The 18,040-nt window shown below is 44.2% G+C and overlaps 1 protein-coding gene across 3 annotated transcripts in view; it reads left to right on the forward strand.

Moving 5' to 3' along the window:
* The window catches only part of LOC137423005 (tyrosine 3-monooxygenase), a 76,582-nt gene extending 61,143 nt beyond the window's left edge, over nt 1–15,439 (forward strand). For all 3 annotated transcript variants that reach the window (XM_068109760.2, XM_068109751.2, XM_068109771.2), the window contains 3 exons: nt 8,239–8,334; nt 14,792–14,925; nt 15,010–15,439. In XM_068109760.2, the coding sequence (XP_067965861.2) occupies nt 8,239–8,334; nt 14,792–14,925; nt 15,010–15,187 (408 nt within the window). In that variant the 3' untranslated portion in view covers nt 15,188–15,439. The remainder of the gene's footprint in view (nt 1–8,238; nt 8,335–14,791; nt 14,926–15,009) is intronic.
* The last annotated feature ends 2,601 nt before the right edge of the window (nt 15,440–18,040 follow it).

Raw genomic sequence — 18,040 nt, forward strand, 5'->3', positions numbered from 1 at the left:
CACCGTGGTCCCCTTTTTGAAGCAATGTTTTATGGCCAGATGCCCTTCCTGCACCAACCCTGTTGGTCACCTTTTGAGACATGCAGGGAATTACCAGCAAGCTGATACTCAATTTGCCGACCTCGGAAGGATGACAGGCTGAGTCAAACCCCCTGGCGTTAATTCAGCGATCGGCCGGGATTCGGACCCAGGATCCGAGGATCCCAAGCCAGCACCCTAACCGCTAAGCCAACACCAGGCAGTCCTATCAGTAGGATACAAAATGTAAACTGTTAAGCCTGGTGTACAGTCACGTGAAAAAGTAAGTACACCCCATGTAAAGTTTTGACTTTTTCAACATATTTCAACATACAGCTATTTGATCATCATTTTAACAATATTGATAGATAAAGGTGATATAATATAACAAATATCATGAAACATTTACATTTTGTAGTCCATTGTATAATTTAAATAAACATAAATGCAAATTTCACATGTGGAAAAAGTAAGTACACCCCTACATTTATCACTACTTCAAATACCTAAAATTAGAATCAGGTGCACCAGCTCAGGTGCAAATGATTAATACATCGTTAGAGAGGATCTTGGAGGAACCTGTCTTATTTAAACCTCAGAAATTTAGTTTGGTTTGCTCTTTGTTGTTGAAGTGTGTGACGTCACCATGCCTAGATCAAAAGAGCTCTCTGAAGCCTTCAGAAAGAAGGTTATAGATGCCTACGAGTCTGGGAAGGGATTTAAAAAGATCTCCAAACAATTTGAAATCAATCATTCAACTGTCCGGAAGATCATCTACAAGTGGAGAAGATTCCAAACAACTGCCAACTTGTTCAGGCCAGGCCGCCCCAGCAAGTTCAGCCCGAGAGCAGACCGCAAGATGCTGGAAGAAGTCTCTAAGAACCCCAGAATGTCATCACGGGACCGACGTTAGCTCTTGCCACTGTTGATGTCAAAGTGCACGAGTCTACCATTAGGAAGAGGCTGCACAAATGTGATCTACATGCGAGGTGTGCCAGGAGAAAACCTTTGCTGTCCAGAAAGAACATCAGGGCAAGACTAAAGTTTGCCAATCAACAACTAGGCAAAGACCAGCACTTCTTGAACAATGTGCTCTGGACAGATGAGTCAAAGGTAGAGCTATTTGGCCACAGTACCAGAAGACATGTTTGGCGAAAACCAAAGATAGCATTTGACCACAAGAACCTGATACCAACTGTAAAGCATGGTGGTGGAAATATTATGGTTTGGGGCAGCTTTGCTGCATCAGGGCCTGGGCAGCTCACCATCATAGAATCCACTATGAATTCTTCATTGTACCAGAGGGTGCTTGAGGATAATGTGAGGCCATCTGTCGGAAAGTTGAAGCTCAACCTAGGGTGGACCTTACAACATGACAATGACCCAAAACATACCAGTAAATCCACCAAGGAATGGCTGAAAAGAAAGAAATGTAGGGTTCTGGAATGGCCAGGTCAAAGCCCGGATCTAAATCCCATCAATATGTTGTGGGGGGATTTGAAACGAGCTGTGCATGCAAGAAACCCCTCAAACATCACACAGCTGAAATAATTCTGCATGGAGGAGTGGGCAAAAATTTCTCCCAGTCGATGTCAGAGACTGGTAGACAGTTATAAGAAACGCCTACTTGAAGTTGTTTCTGCCAAAGGGGGCAATACCACCTATTAGAGCCAAGGGTGTACTTACTTTTTCCACATGCGAAATTTGCATTTATGTTTATTTAAATTATACAATGGACTACAAAATGTAAATGTTTCATGATATTTGTTATATTATATCACCTTTATCTATCAATATTGTTGAAATGAAGATCAAATAGCTGTATGTTGAAATATGTTGAAAAAGTCAAAACTTTACATGGGGTGTACTTACTTTTTCACATGACTGTATGTATGCTCTCTCTAAATGGAGTGCCGTTCTAGTTGTCCCTACCCCACATCCGTACTCTTGTGTTGTTGTCCTTGAGTTGATACTTGTGTTTTATTAATTTTGCTGCTTCACCAGCTTTCAGTTGTCTATCATTTAGTGCGAAAGGTTTAATCATCCATGTGCAAGTGGTGTGAGACTTTGTTATTTTGCATTCTCTCCTACTGGAGGTTAGTGTCGAAGAAAGAGACTCGTCTTTCTTCAACTCAGAAGACATGCAAAGCATAATTTTATTTCGTGTTCACGGAGAACATACATCGTACCACGATATTATGAATCACTCTGATTAACAGTTCTCCACGAGTGGCCTTATGTATGTTCTGGACTTATGTATGCCTCATGGACCTGATGGTGGGAGGGATGAAAGATTGCTGGGGTAAATAACCAGCGACACTTATGTGTTTGCATATGACTCGATCAACCCAGGCAGGTTTAAACAATAGTTCACCCGGGCGAGATGTGAGATTGCACAATATTGCCTACTGAGTTAGTCAAGCCTGGAGGAAGATAAGGTACCATACAACGCAACCATACATTGTCTTAACTAGCAAAGGTACCCGCCCCTAAGGGCGGGGCTTCAATTGGGAGGCCCAAATGAAAAGGCAAAATATCAGAAATTGAAGGGTTTTTTTTTAATTTTAAACGATTTATATAAACATCTGTTAAATCATATCACACAGAAATCATCAAAATCTAAACAGTATTTGTAGAATTTCAATAAAAGCCACATCACTGTTCATATCGGTAAATATTGTTACGGTCCGCGGATTAGATGCTATTTTTACCGAGCGGTGGTGTAACCGCGGCCGAACAGTTATTCCCCGACTAAAACCCGATTCACCCTGAACGTTGGCCGTATCGCGCCACAGCTACTCAATCTGGAAAACTCTAAAGCGACCGAATGCAAAGAGGAAGAAGACGTACAGAAGAGTAACAGGATTTATTACTATTTACACACACAAGCAAAAAGGAGCAGTCACGATTATGTACAGGGACATGAGACGCAGGTGACACAGTGAATTCCTTATACAAGCTTAATTACCTACCCAGGACAGAACAAACAAAGACGACTCACACGGGGAATTGCAGAGTGGATTGGCTGGAAGGAGGTGTGTGGCTGGAGGGGGAGGACGGCACGGAGCTGGCTGGAGCTTGATCCCACACGGGACGTCGGGCTGGACCTCGACGGCCGTTGATGCCACCGATCCTGTCGTGTGCGCGGGATCACGGGTCGGATCACGGGTCGGATCACGACGCGCTGGTGGGGGGTCTGGCGTGACGGGTTCTCTCCTCTCTCTTTCCTGGTTCAACCACTCTTTCTCCACCGACAACTCAACGCAACCAACGCAACCACTCAACGCAACCACTGACCACCCCTGACGACCAACTCAGCTCTTGTCATGGACCTCTCTTTTCAGACTCATCTCCTTGTCTCAGTAAAAGCGCATCTCTTGGGGAACGCCCCCGCGGCGAGTTATATAGGCCCCGCCCCTCAACCTTTGCGAACCTCCGCCAAACGCTCTTCCTCCGCCCTCTCAAACCAAACCCCTCGTGCTCGGTTGGTTGTTCGGGGCTGGCTCACTCCTCCCCTCTATGACGAGGTGGAGACACGCCTTTCTTCCCCAACCCTGCCTCGTGGCCAATGGTGGTTGAAGAAAACCACCCAAAATGCAGTTGGCCATTGAAATGAAATGAAAGGGGACCTATTCTTATTTCACTTGGTGCAATGTAGTATTTAAATTAATGGGAGACACAGCCTTACCCTAAGACACATAATAAGATATAAGCTACTGAACAAGGGTTTTATCGGGTCCTGCAATGTGGTGTTTATGGAATAACTACCAAGACGCCCTTTGACCTTTACACTACGGAGGTATTTACAAGGAATCATTACATTTTACAGAGGGTGATATTTACAACAATTTACTATACAATAAAAAAAAAAAACCATTCTCATATCCACAACAATATTATTGCATTTCCAATATTATTGGAAAAACTGGAATATTAGAAAATTGGGAAAATTGGAAAAATTGGAAAAACAATATAGCCTATTCTACTCCAAGGGTGTCCCAGGATTACCCACCCAACATTTTGTTGTGATCGGTTCAGCCGTGATTGCGGTACCTGGGAACGGACGGACAGACAGACAGACAGACAGACGGACATTTGGTGAATTATAGTAAGATGCAGATGTGGTCACAAATGATACAATGGAATTTGCAAACAAGTTTGTGAGACGATCAATTCCCAAGACAAATTGGTGCCTGTGAGTTTAAACCATATATTTAAACTTACAATGTGAACTTATTGTACGTTTCATAACAAAAACACTCCTTAAAATATATAGAGTCATGGCCGGAAAGACAGTCACGTGAAAAAGTAAGTACACACAATGTAAAGTTTTGACTTTTTCAACATATTTCAACATCCAGCTATTTGATCTTCTTTTCAACAATATTGAAAGATAAAGGTGATATAATATAACAAATATCATGAAACATTTACATTTTGGAGTCCATTGCATAATTTAAATAAACATAAATGCAAATTTCGCATGCGGAAAAAGTACGTACACCCCGACATTTATCACTACTTCAACGACCTAAAATTAGAATCAGGTGCACCAGCTCAGGGGCAAATGATTAGAACATCATTAGAGAGGATCTTGGAGGAACCTGTCTTATTTAAACCTCAGACATTTAGTTTGGTTTGCTCTGTATTGTTGAAGTGTGCGGCGTCACAATGCCCAGATCAAAAGAGCTCTCTGAGGCCTTCAGAAAGAAGGTTATAGATGCCTACGAGTCTGGGAAGTGATTTAAAAAGATCTCCAAACAATTTGAAATCAATCATTCGACTGTCCGGAAGATCATCTACAAGTGGAGAAGATTCCAAACAACTGCCAACTTGTTTAGGCCAGGCCGCCCCAGCAAATTCAGCCTGAGAGCAGACCGCAAGATTCTGAAAGAAGTCTCTAAGAACCCCAGAATGTCATCACGGGACCTACAGGTAGCTCTTGCCACTGTTGATGTCAAAGTGCACGAGTCTACCATTAGAAAGACTGCACAAATTTGATCTACACGGGAGGTGTGCCAGGAGGAAACCTTTGCTGTCCAGAAAGTACATCAGGGCAAGACTAAAGTTTGCCAAAGAACACCGAGGCAAAGACCAGTTCTTCTGGAACAATGTGTTCTGGACAGATGAGTCAAAGGTAGAGCTATTTGGCCACAGTACCAGAAGACATGTTTGGCGAAAACCAAAGACACCATTTGACAACAAGAACCTGATACCAATTGTAAAGCATGGTGGTGGAAATATTATGGTTTGGGGCAGCTTTGCTGCATCAGGGCCTGGGCAGCTCACCATCATAGAATCCACTATGAATTCATCATTGTACCAGAGGGTGCTTGAGGATAATGTGAGGCCATCTGTCGGAAAGTTGAAGCTCCACCGAAGGTGGACCTTGCAACATGACAATGACCCTAAACATACCAGTAAATCCACCAAGGAATGGATTAAAATAAAGAAATGGAGGGTTCTGGAATGGCCAAGTCAAAGCCCAGATCTAAATGCCATCGAGATGTTGTGGGGGGATTTGAAACGAACTATGCATGCAAGAAACCCCTCAAACATCGCACAGCTGAAAGAATTCTGCATGGAGGAGTGGGCAAAAATTTCTCCCAGTCGATGTCAGAGACTGGTAGACAGTTTTAAGAAACGCCTACTTGAGGTTGTTTCTGACAAAGGGGGCAATACCACCTATTGGAGCCATGGGTGTACTTACTTTTTCCACATGAAAAATTGACCTTTATGTTTATTTAAATAACTAGGGCATGCCCGTACGTGGGTGCAATGCCCGTACGTGGGTACGTGGGTACGTGGGTGCGAGTACGGTGACAATCCCCCCCCCCCCTCTATTTACATGAAATGGTTTGGTCCATGAAATGGTTTGGTCCATTCGCAAAGCCAAAGCGAACGGCTTGCGAGTACGGTGACAATCCCCCCCCTCTATTTACATGAAATGGTTTGGTCCAAAGCGAACGGCTTGCGAGTACGGTGACAATCCCCCCCCTCTATTTACATGAAATGGTTTGGTCCAAAGCGAACGGCTTGCGGAGTTTGGTAAAGAAATCGCCATAGCTCGGTAACTACTTGTCCGATTAATATGAAACCTTGAAAAGGCACATCCTCGGGTCCCCAGCAATATACCTGGCAAGTTTAAAGTATATCGGACCCGTGGTTGTCGAGAAACAGCGGTCACAGACAAACACACACACACACACACACACACACACACACACATTACTGGAATTATAGATAGATACAATGGACTACCAAATGTAAATGTTTCATGATATTTGTTATATTATATCACCTTTATCTATCAATATTGTTGAAATGAAGATCAAATAGCTGTATGTTGAAATATGTTGAAAAAGTCAAAACTTTACATGGGGTGTACTTACTTTTTCACATGACTGTATTTGCACCTTTGCACTTTTTCAAATAATGCACCATTTATTCCAGAAAATTGTTGAAATTAAAACATCTTTTGGTATCCACATATGTGTTGCTTTGGTTTGCAGTGGAACAAAAAAAAAAGCTGAAAAAACTACTAAATCTTCGCTTATTCCTTACATAAATCCTAAAATGGCCCAGACAATATTATTGGCACCTTTTCGAAGTTGTTAGACATAATTACATTTCAAGCAGGTGATTCTCCTTTACTTTGGAATTAAACTCACCTGTGGTGAGTTGCAGCTGCCTGCAATATAAAAATCATTCATTCAACCAGTTTGAATGGAGAAAAGGAGTCATTCTGCTGTTTTGTGTCACTATGTCATTTGATCCATGAGTACAGGTCGCTATGGAATACCTCTTTCTAGACAATTCACATTGTCCACAGGTCTATTTTTAGTTCAAATTTTTGAGAATGGCTTTGCTAAGCAATAGGCAATTGTTCCTCTTGCATCCTTCATACTGATTGCAATCTTGTGAATGATTATAAACGTATGGTGCTTGTAATAGAAATCTGTCACTGAACCACATTTAGAGGCCATTTTTCCTGCAGAGCAGGAGTTGTCCTTTTTCGGGCACCTTGGTCCCCTTTTTGAAGCAATGTTTTATGGCCGGATGCCCTTCCTGCCGCCAACCCTGTTAGTTGCCTCTTGCAACACACAGGGAATTACCAGTGAACTGGTACTCAATTTGCCGACCTCGGAAGGATGACACGCTGAGTCAACCCACCTGGCGTTAATTCAGCAATCGACAGGGATTCGAACCCAGGATCCTAGGATCCCAAGCCAGCACTCTAACCGCTAAGCCAACACCAGGCTCCAATATGTACATTCGACATACGAGTGAGGTGCCCGTGCTATGCTACGCACGGGTGGGAGGCCAGAAGCAAACAGACAATGCAGAAACGGCGAATGCTAAAGCATGAAACCAATAAATTACACATTCCTGTAGCACCTTCAGTCACACGTCAGACATGGACAGCAAGTTCGTGAAGGACTTCCATGAAAAACGTACCCGTTGGCAAACAAACGGGTACGTTTGTTCCATACCCAGTCAATGGCGAATCTGCATATGGCGATCCATGAATTCATGTTTAGAAAGTAGAAACCGTCACGGCATTTCATCATTCACTTGAACTCGATATCTCTTTTTTCATTCCGAACAGCATAACTCCAATCACAAATTAAATAACATTAATATAAATAAAAAAATTTAACAACATTCGTGACATAAACAAATATTTAAATCCTGATGTAAAGTTCTGTATGGTTGGGTGAATACAATTACGAATTCAAAATCGTAATTATATTCACTCAATTCCAATCATCAATTGATACTTTAACATAATGATTAACACGATTAATGCTTAACGATTAAACATTACGATTGAATGACGGTTGTATTTGGATATTATCAAACCCGTGCATTGCCGTAATCTGTCCACTTCCGGACTGGCGGCAGGTTCATAATTGTCATCAAAATCTAAACAATATTTGTAGAATTTCAATAAAAGCCACATCACTGTTCATATCGGCAAATATTATTCCATCGTGTTTGGAGAAACTGGAAAATTTGGAAAAACAATATAGCCTATTTTACTCACAGGGGTCCCAGGAATACCCACCGAAAATATCTTTGTGATCGGTTCAGCCGTTTTAGTGGTACCTTCGAACGGACGGACGGACATTTGGTGAATTATAGTAAGATGGTCATAATATGTGCATATCATAAGACATATGTGCATTAGGTCACTAATATGTGCATTTCTTTTTGAAGCTGTACTGGTTCAGCATCGAATTCGGCCTCTGCAAGGAGAACGGGCAGTTAAAAGCATATGGTGCCGCACTGCTTTCGTCTTATGGAGAGATGATGGTAAGTATAATAAGCACTTTTTTAGTATGCCAATGGAATAAATAATGGTGATTATTGCTCCTTAAATCCATTTTTGGGTGGAAGCCCATGATACTGATTGAGAACCAATCTTGTAGAACTTCCCCATCCATCTATGATAAACTAGAAGAGCCTCTCCGCTGCTGCTTCGCTGACAGATCAATTCGGCGTCATGTCTCTTGCTGCTAGAAGGGGGAAGGGAGAGGGGAGAGGAAGGGGGGAGGAGGGAGGGGATGGAGAAGAGGGGACTGGACAGGGTGGTCGGCGGGAGGGGAGGAGGAAAGAAGGGGGTGAGATATACTGCATATATATCTTTTGGAGGGGGGGGGGGGCTTTGCCAGGCCCCGCCATTTTTGGGGAGGGTGGACGAGGGGAAAGGAAGGAGCACAAATTTACCTGTGCAGGGTACTTTAACCTTAGGGTTAATCAGGTAGAGAAGGACTTTGGAGCACCCTCTGCCACCACCACCAGGTGGCGCTATGCGATACACATTTATATATGGCATGTCAGCACTCCCCCCCTCCCCCCCTCTGGGGCGCAAACAACACTGCATGATGCCGCTGCCACATAGCCTATGTTACCCCCCACATAAAGTTGTATTTATAGCCCGAGTTTGTAACTTAAAAGTGGCCGTGCATAAGGAACAAAGGCAGACAGACAGCCACAGAGACAATGGTGTTTACATATATGCACATGGAGACACACGTGTATATCTATATTACAATAGGCTATGGTGATTCTGTCTGTCTGTCTGTCTGTCCGGGGTGTGGCTTATTCCGTTTGCAGAGTAGCTCCACCCATTCTTGGAGAGGCTTCATGTAAACAAATATCCACCATTTTATTAACCTGAATAGCTTTGAGGCCTGTTTAGTTAGGCCCGTGCTGTCTTTCTCTCTCACACATGTTTATTTCAACTCTAATTCGATATATCATTTCATTTTTAACAGTCGCTAACATAGTTTTAGACTCAGTTGAAAAAAACGGGAAGAGAATCCCATGAAAGTTTCCGTTTATGGAACGAAATGATTTCTCAAAGGCCTGTAAAATAATGCCCATTCATTGAGTCACCCTCATGATGTCATCTCGAATTCACCATCTGATTTAATTTTTATCGATGGTTTTAGACTCGGCGTCAGAAATAATTGCGAGCATTCACGCACACACGGGAAATTGCCGAGATATATTTATAAAAATCGCGCCACGATGATGCACGAAAATACACCGCCTAAAATAACAGACGGGAAAATGTCGACATATATTAAAAATTCCCTTTTTCTTTTCCGTTAAGATATATTACTTTTACTTTTGATGACAGTCGTCACAAAAACGACATATATTTCTTCATTCTTATTTCATTCAACATTATTATCCGGAAGTAAAATATGTTTCAGGAAATTACCGAGAAATATTTCTTCATTTTTTAAAAATTAATTATGTGCGCATACACTTTAAATAGGTTTATTTGGAATCTTTAATTTTCACAATGTAATTTACTTGCCATTTGTCATTTGATGATAACGAGACACTTCCTCTTGAGGATCGTGACAATTCATGCATTGCATGGAAACTTCCATTTCCAAAATGAAAGACGATCGATGAAGAACGCAGTCTTGAACAGGATGCAGCAAGAAAAATAACTAGACGGTAGAAAAACGAGAGAAACGAGACGGGAAAAAGCCGATTGGAGAGGAGAGTGAGGAGCGATTTGAGAGGCGAGTGAGGAGCGATTGGAGAGGCGAGTGCGGAGCGATTGGAGAGGCGAGGGGGAGCAATTGGAGAGGAGTGAGGTGCGATTGGAAAGGCGAGTGAGGCGCGATTGGAGAGGAGTGTGAGGAGGTATTGGAGAGGAGTGTGAGGAGGTATTGGAGAGGAGTTTGAGGAGGAATTGGAGAGGAGTGTGAGGAGGTATTGGAGAGGAGTGTGAGGAGGTATTGGAGAGGAGTGTGAGGAGGTATTGGAGAGGGGTTGGAGAGGAGCGAGGAGTTGGAGAGTGAGGGCCAATTGGAGAGGAGAGTGAGGAGCGATTGGAGAGGCGAGTGAGGAGCAATTGGAGAGGCGAGTGAGGTGCGATTGGAGAGGCGAGTGAGGCGTGATTGGAGAGGAGAGTGAGGAGCGATTGGAGAGGAGAGTGAGGCGTGATTGGAGAGGCGAGTGAGGCACGATTGGAGGGGAGTGGGAGGAATTGGAGAGGAGTGTGAGGGATTGGAGAGGCGTGTGAGGGATTGCAGAGTGTGAGGGATTGGTGAGGAGTGTGAGGGATTGGAGAGGAGTGTGAGGGATTGGAGATGAGTGGGGGTTGGAGACGAGTGGGGGGTTGGAGAGGAGCGGGGGGTTGGAGAGTGAGGAGCGAGGGGTTGGAGAGTGAGGAGCGAGGGGTTGGAGAGGAGCGAGGAGTTGGAGAGGAGTGAGGGGTTGGAGAGGAGCGAGGGGTTTGGAGAGGAGCGAGGAGTTGGAGAGGAGCGAGTGGTTGGAGAGGGGCTAGGGGTTGGAGAGGAGCAAGGGGTTGGAGAGTGAGTACCGATTGGGGAGGCAAGTGAGGAGTGATTGGGGAGGCGAGTGAGGAGCGATTGGAGAGGGGAGTGAGGAGCGATTGGAGAGGAGTGTGAGGAGGTAATGGAGAGGAGTGTGAGGAGGTATTGGAGAGGAGTGTGAGGGGTTGGATAGGAGCGAGGGGTTGGAGAGGAGCGAGGGGTTGGAGAGGAGCGAGGGGTTGGAGAGTGAGGACCGATTGGAGAGGATAGTGAGGAGCGATTGGAGAGGCGAGTGAGGCGTGATTGGAGGGGAGTATGAGGGATTGGAGAGGAGTGTGAGGGATTGGAGAGGAATGTGAGGGATTGGAGAGGAGTGTGAGGGATTGGAGAGGAGTGTGAGGGATTGGAGAGGAGTGTGAGGGATTGCAGAGGAGTGTGAGGGATTGGAGAGGAGTGTGAGGGATTGGAGAGGAGTGTGAGGGGTTGGAGAGGAGTGTGAGCAGTTGGAGAGGAGTGTGAGGGATTGGAGAGGAGTGTGAGGGGTTGGAGAGGAGTGTGAGGGGTTGGAGAGGAGTGTGAGGAGTTGGAGAGGAGTGTGAGGGGTTGGAGAGGAGTGTGAGGAGTTGGAGAGGAGTGTGAGGAGGTATTGGAGAGGAGTGTGAGGAGGTATTTGAGAGGGGTGTGAGGAGGTATTTGAGAGGAGTGTGAGGAGGTATTGGAGAGGAGTGTGAGGAGGTATTTGAGAGGAATGTGAGGAGGTATTGGAGGAGTGTGAGGAGGAGTGGGATTGGAGAGGCATGAAGGTGGAGAGAGGAGAGTGCCAGGTGGAGAGAGGAGAGTGCCAGGTGGAGAGGAGTGAGGGGTCACATATTATGTGAAATAAATAAATTGTGTTCATAACAACATTTCTGGATCTGATGAATTGCCAGTAACCATTTTGTAAAAATGAATGTGCAGCATCTTACTCAATATGTCGAAATGTCACACACGTCCATGCCCGTGGGATTCCCACGGGTGACTCCACTAGTATATATATATATATATATATATACTAGCAGAAGTACCCGGCATTGCCGGGCGGGGGAGGGGAGGGGAACGGGGGGGGGGAGCGAGCCCCTTGGCAAAGCGAGCGATTTTTTTTTTCATAGCGTCATAGCGTCATAGCGTTCATAGCGTCATAGCGTTTCATAGCGTCATAGCGATTTTTTTTTTCATAGCGTCATCACGTCATATCGTTCATAGCGGTCATATCGTTCATAGCGTTCATAGCGTCATAGCGTTTCATAGCGTCATAGCGATTTTTTTTGTCATAGCGTCATAGCGTTCATAGCATCATATCGTTCATAGCGTCATAGCGTTCATAGCGTCATAGCGTCATAACGTGATCGCTCTGAGCGAATCAGCGCCCACCTGCCCTGATTCCGTTGATTCCGTGCGCTGAAATGCGCTGAGGTAAATATGAATAAAAAATATGGATCGTCAAATATTTTGAGTTCGGCCATGTTCGTCCCACGCTCAATGGCCATGTCTATGTCAAATATCAAGCATGTAAGCCTCTCCGTTTAGGAGTCTATCGGTAACATTACACACACACACACACACACACACACACACACACACACACAAACTGTGTTTGATATATATATATATATATATATATATATATATATATATATATATTATACTTAAAGGTCGATGACTTCTCTTTTTTACCATCTCTCATCCGGTCTAGCTCCATCTGCTCTCCCAGCCCTCCAACCTTCCCCAGCTCCAACACGACACACATTCTTCCCATAACCCCTTCCTGGTTAAATTCCACAAATCCAGGTTTTGTTCCTCCTTTCCCCCGTTTGTGGAACTAACCTCCTGGGGTGGTTCAATGACACATTTCACAATCGAGTTTAAAGCATGCAAAACACCATAGTCCCATATCATCCCCAATCCCTACCCCTTAATACAGGCTTGGCATTTAATATGGATTTTTTTTTCTTCTTGACTTGGGTTTACTTTCTTAACTCAGTATATCAATCTAGTGAGTTTCTTTTACACTTTGGTGATTTATTTGTTAAAAGAACCATGTCACTGATTGTCGCAGCAAGAAGTCAACAACAGGATTATATCGATATCACAGGTGGCGTGGCAAAATGTACAGACAGGTGCATTTGATGATTGGCTTCACAGTCGGGTATACAAGGGTTGTTGCGTTCTGTATTAGTGGAAAACAACTGCTGCACATCTCCAAAAGTTATTGCCGCTTCCTCTGGAGATGGTCCGTCAACTCGACAATGCTGTTTGTCATGGAGTGGTGGCTTTACGAAATTACGGCATGAAACAGCGTGCTATTGCTCGGCAGTATGGCATCACTCAAGGTCAGGTGTCAAAGATCCTGAAACGAAATGCTCAGAGGGGTGTCCCTTCTCCAATACCGAGGCCAGGACGTCCCCACAGAACCACAAGGAGGGATGATCGCCAGCTGCACCGGTTAGTCCGCAATGGCCGTACCAAGTCAGCTAATCAGCTTCGGGCTGAGTGGCAGCAACTAACAAATGTGCCTGTATCCAGAAGGCAAGTCAACAAACGACTGGTTCAAGCAGGCTATCGTGCCAGGCGTTCCCTGAGAAAGCCAGGCCTGACCAGACAACACCGCCAGCGCCGATTGCAGTGGGCCAGAGAGCACCGTCAATGGCAGCCAGGACACTGGAATCACGTGATTTTCAGTGACGAGTCTAGATTTCTGGTCTATCGTCAAGATGGGCGTGCCCGAGTGTGCAGACAAGTGCATGAAGCCTACAACAAAGATTGTATAGTGCCAAGAGTCCAAGCTGGAGGTGGTGGGGTGACCGTTTGGGCTGCTTTTCATGCAGGGGGCAAAACTGACCTGGTTGTTCTGAATGGAAACCTGAACCAGTTCAAGTACAGGGCCATTCTGGAAGAAACATTGCTTCCATTTGCTCGTGCAAACTTTCGAGGAAACTTTGTCTTCCATGATGACAATGCACGCCCTCATCGTGCTCGCATGATCCAACACTTTCTTGCTGACCGTGGTGTAGAGCATATGAAGTGGCCTGCCACGTCCCCGGATATGAATCCGATAGAGAACTTGTGGGCAGAATTAACGCGTCAAATCGACCACTTGGACCAGCAGCCGACCTATGTGCGTGAATTGCAGCAGGCTATTGTCACTGCATGGCAAGCGATTCCTGTCCAAACCTTGGCAAATCTCGTGAACAGCATGCCTCAACGTGTACGTGCTCTCCTGAATGCTCGTGGGGGTTACACGAAGTACTGAACTGTAATTTTACTGTCCGTAATCCCAGTCGTAATTTAACTTTTGTTTTTGTTAAAAAAATTTTTGGCTGATGTGCAAAATAAAGAGATACTTCTGGAAAACGTGCAGACGTTTAACACAGTACTGTCCATGAATTGAGTTCGATATCAGTTTACATCACTTTCAAGGATCAATTTATTTGTTTCGAAATGTCAAATGTGGTTTTTGTTTCTTTTAAAGGTCACATTAACAAAATCTAGAATAATTTCAACATAATTCCAATGAACTTTTGGTTCTAAGACATCTTGAAAAGTAAGTTCACCCCCACAAAAAAAATATTCCATATTAAATGCCAAGTCTGTACTTGTAACCCTACTTAACCCAGCCATATTACTTGCAAGCTTTCTCCCCTCCTCTCTCCTCATTCCTTTAATTGTTGCATCTACCTCGTGCTGCTCCACTATCAATAAATTGATTTTCTGCCCTCCCTCTCTTTCTGCTCTTCCTTGAGCCAAAATGTACGCAAAACTAGATATTGAAGCAGATCATTCTTAGTTTGATAGATGCGTGTACTTATCTTGTCGTCAAAAATCCTGGCCACAGCCCTGACAGTGTTTTTTGATAGGTGTGGTGTACCTAAGTAACACAAACAAGTTTTGCCATGCTCCCAACCGACTATACCTCATTAAATCTTTTTCAGTATGCGCTCTCAAACAAGCCTGAGTACCGGCGGTTTGAACCAAACTCTGTGTCGGTTCAGCCATACCAGGACCAAGAGTACCAGCCAGTTTATTTCTTCTCTGAGAGCTTGGAGGAAACGCGAGTCAAGTTACGGTGAGAGCAATATTTGTGGCATACACACACATGCTCAACTTACATTGTTGAAGTTACATCGTTTTCTCACGCTCTCATTTACAGAGACTTTGCGAGGAAGATTAAGAGGCCTTTCTCTATTCGGTATGATCCTTACACACTTTCTGTGCAAGTGCTGGAGAAACCTCGGAAAGTGAAGGACTGCGTTTCGTCCATTTCTGATGAGATTGAGAATTTGTCAGTTGCTTTGGATGAAGTGCATAAGGTTGATCGATTGTTGTAGTTTGTCAGCATTGCACTGCAGCTTGTTGATGCTGGTTGTTAGAAAATATTAAAGCGAAGCCTCAATGTTGATTGAACGTGTGGTGCCACAGATACGTCCACAACATGCCATAACACGCGGTTAGTATCAATCGAGCCATTTGTGCCGTGAGTCACTCATTCACACATATGCTAACCTGTGAACTGATGTGTGTCGAATGCATAGAGATAAAATGATTGGATTGAAAGTAAAAATAAATGGTGTCAAAACTCATTTTGCTTTATGCACAAAGTTTCTGAACAACATGGTTATTATAACACACGTACACACATTCCCATTGGAAGGGTTCATCTCGGATTTGTGTTTCCTAGCACGTTTCTTTGGATGGTTTAAATCCAGGGAGCAACATTAATTTGCTCTCCATCAAACAAAGCATGTTCACGACATCGCTGAGTCAGTGAAGGTTATTTGATGAAATGGATAAAATGCATTTTTAGACTAAAACACCAACTACTTTGGGAGTAGCAAGGGGAGGCAACTTTATTTTGTGTTATACTGTACTGTATAAGCTCAACTTTTCAACACATTCCGATCAGGAGTGCATCAAAGTCAAACAAAATAAATAAACAGACAGGTGTCAAATTATAAAATTTCCCAATTTTTATGTAAAAATCAAAACACAAGTTGGCAGTGACCATCCCAACTTAGAAGAATATTCTCATCTTAGTACAACTACCAAGTTTCAACTCATTTCTTCACACAAACAAACCCAAACATGTATGTTTCAATGCATTCTCAAGATCTATGATGAGAATATTTTTAATTGTACTTTAACACAGACAATTGGCGTATTTTAGAACGATTAGAACAATTTCAGAGAGTTTGATTTTTTTTTTTCACAATATCTTTCATGTTATTCTGTTCAGTAGGATGCATGGGTGCATTAGCAGGTTCTGATCATTCACCCACTTGATTTGATAATTCCCTACTTTTCACAAAAGTAAAACGTTAAGTCAGAAGTGGCCATCACAACTTAGTAGAACATTCTCATGCACACCCAGAGTACAACCACCACTTTCCCTTCTTATTTCACCCAGTGATTTAGAAGTGCATAAAATACAGAGAACATATTGTCACGCAACTGCGATTAACATCAGAGTTGCGGAGGCCGATTACAAGGCTTTAAACTCCCGAGGCGAAAACTCAATAGCGGATTCCAAATCAAGCACTTAAACGCGCAGAATGGTGGGACACAGCGAGAGCCCTGCAGCCTTATCTAATACAATCAAACAGGAAACTGCGTTCAGGTATATGTACAAAAATAATATAAGGATTTATTAATGAAAAGCAAAGACAGTGAAAAAGCACGCGCCGGTAATAAAATAAGGTAGCTAAATCGGGATCCCGCACTCCAGACCTCAAATAAAAAACGGGGGAGATGAATACGAAAATAACACATCTTTTATGTTGTGTATTCGTGGATACGGCCTTATCTCGTCCTTGTCGTCTTGGTGGCTGCTGTCCAACACCCGGCTCCTTTCGTCCCACGGCATGCCTCGCTCCAAGTTCCAAAGCCCCGAGCACCAAGCACCGATCACCACAAGGTCCCACAGCAGGCTAGCGCGAATCCACCCAGCAAAAAGGAGCAAGCTCCAACCACCTCGACGGCGATCTTCCACACGACAGCCAACTCAACCCGAGCCAGGACCCTGCTCACAAGCCAACTCAGGATCGCACCGGGACTCTCGCAAGCCGTGAACTCCTTCGAACTGCACTGCCAGGAATCCAACTCTTCTGCAGAACTCTTCTCAACTCCGGGCTCATCCGAACAGCACTCAACTCGACTCGGTTCAGCGCTCCTCCGAACTGCACTCAAATCGACTGCCGAAAATGGTGCCTGACCCTCGATAATATCCCTGGCCGATCACGTCACATTGGCGCACTGCTCTGCCAAACAGAGCCTCCCACGACTCGCCGGCTCGTCCAGGGGCACGCCCACTGCACCACTGCCGCTTTCCCCACTCCTGCTCCTCGGTAATAGCATGTGCTATGCGAGGTGGGTAGGCCTTTCGGAGGTGTAAATGGTGGCGGCCAATTGTGGCGGTGTTCCAGCCCGATTTCTTCCTAAGTCATGTCGGGGGAAGGGCGTCATTTAGTGTTGTACTAAAGGTCATAACTAATGTTTATGTGGTTTGCAGTGCCATAATAGACAAAGGTTTGATGACCAGGTTGGACTCACCAGGGCGTTATCTATAATCCCTAACTACTTAACACTGGAATCTCCTGGTAGATCCACAATCATACATCTTATCCCGACAAACGCATAAACATGAAGAACTTATTACAGGTAGATTCCCTATCGCGACATTTGAATACCTACCTATGCAGATCTACCTGGCTCTAGATATTGCTTTACCCCCAGACATAACAATATGTAAAATGTCCAGGTAGTTTTCGATTTGAAAAGGTTCCCATACACAAATACTATTATAGCCGGCGAAGCCGGTGTTGTGAATGAACGCGTACGTATTATGTTGAAAAGCCAGATTTTGCTGAATCCTTTGAGAATTTCGAAGCTTTGATGCACCAAATCGCTCCATGGAGGCCGCCATCTTGCAGATGCGGAAGTATGCATAAAAAATTGCGAAAAAGTTCAATAGGAGTTTGTTTCACCCGTCTTTTTTTGATTCACAATCTTATGCACCTCTAATTTGTAATTAAAATACTTTAAGACCAACCTCGTTCCCTGGGCCCGCATGGGCCCTGGTTATGTTCAACGAAAATCGTCACCAAACACCGGAACCAATGAGATTCGAGCATTTGAAAAAATATTTTTTTAAAGCTTATTACCGTGTTTCGGAGGGTGAAAACGGC

This window comes from Myxine glutinosa, chromosome 1 (assembly GCF_964187855.1).
Source record: "Myxine glutinosa chromosome 1, kmMyxGlut1.1, whole genome shotgun sequence".
In the NCBI taxonomy this organism is placed as follows: Eukaryota; Metazoa; Chordata; class Myxini; order Myxiniformes; family Myxinidae; genus Myxine; species Myxine glutinosa.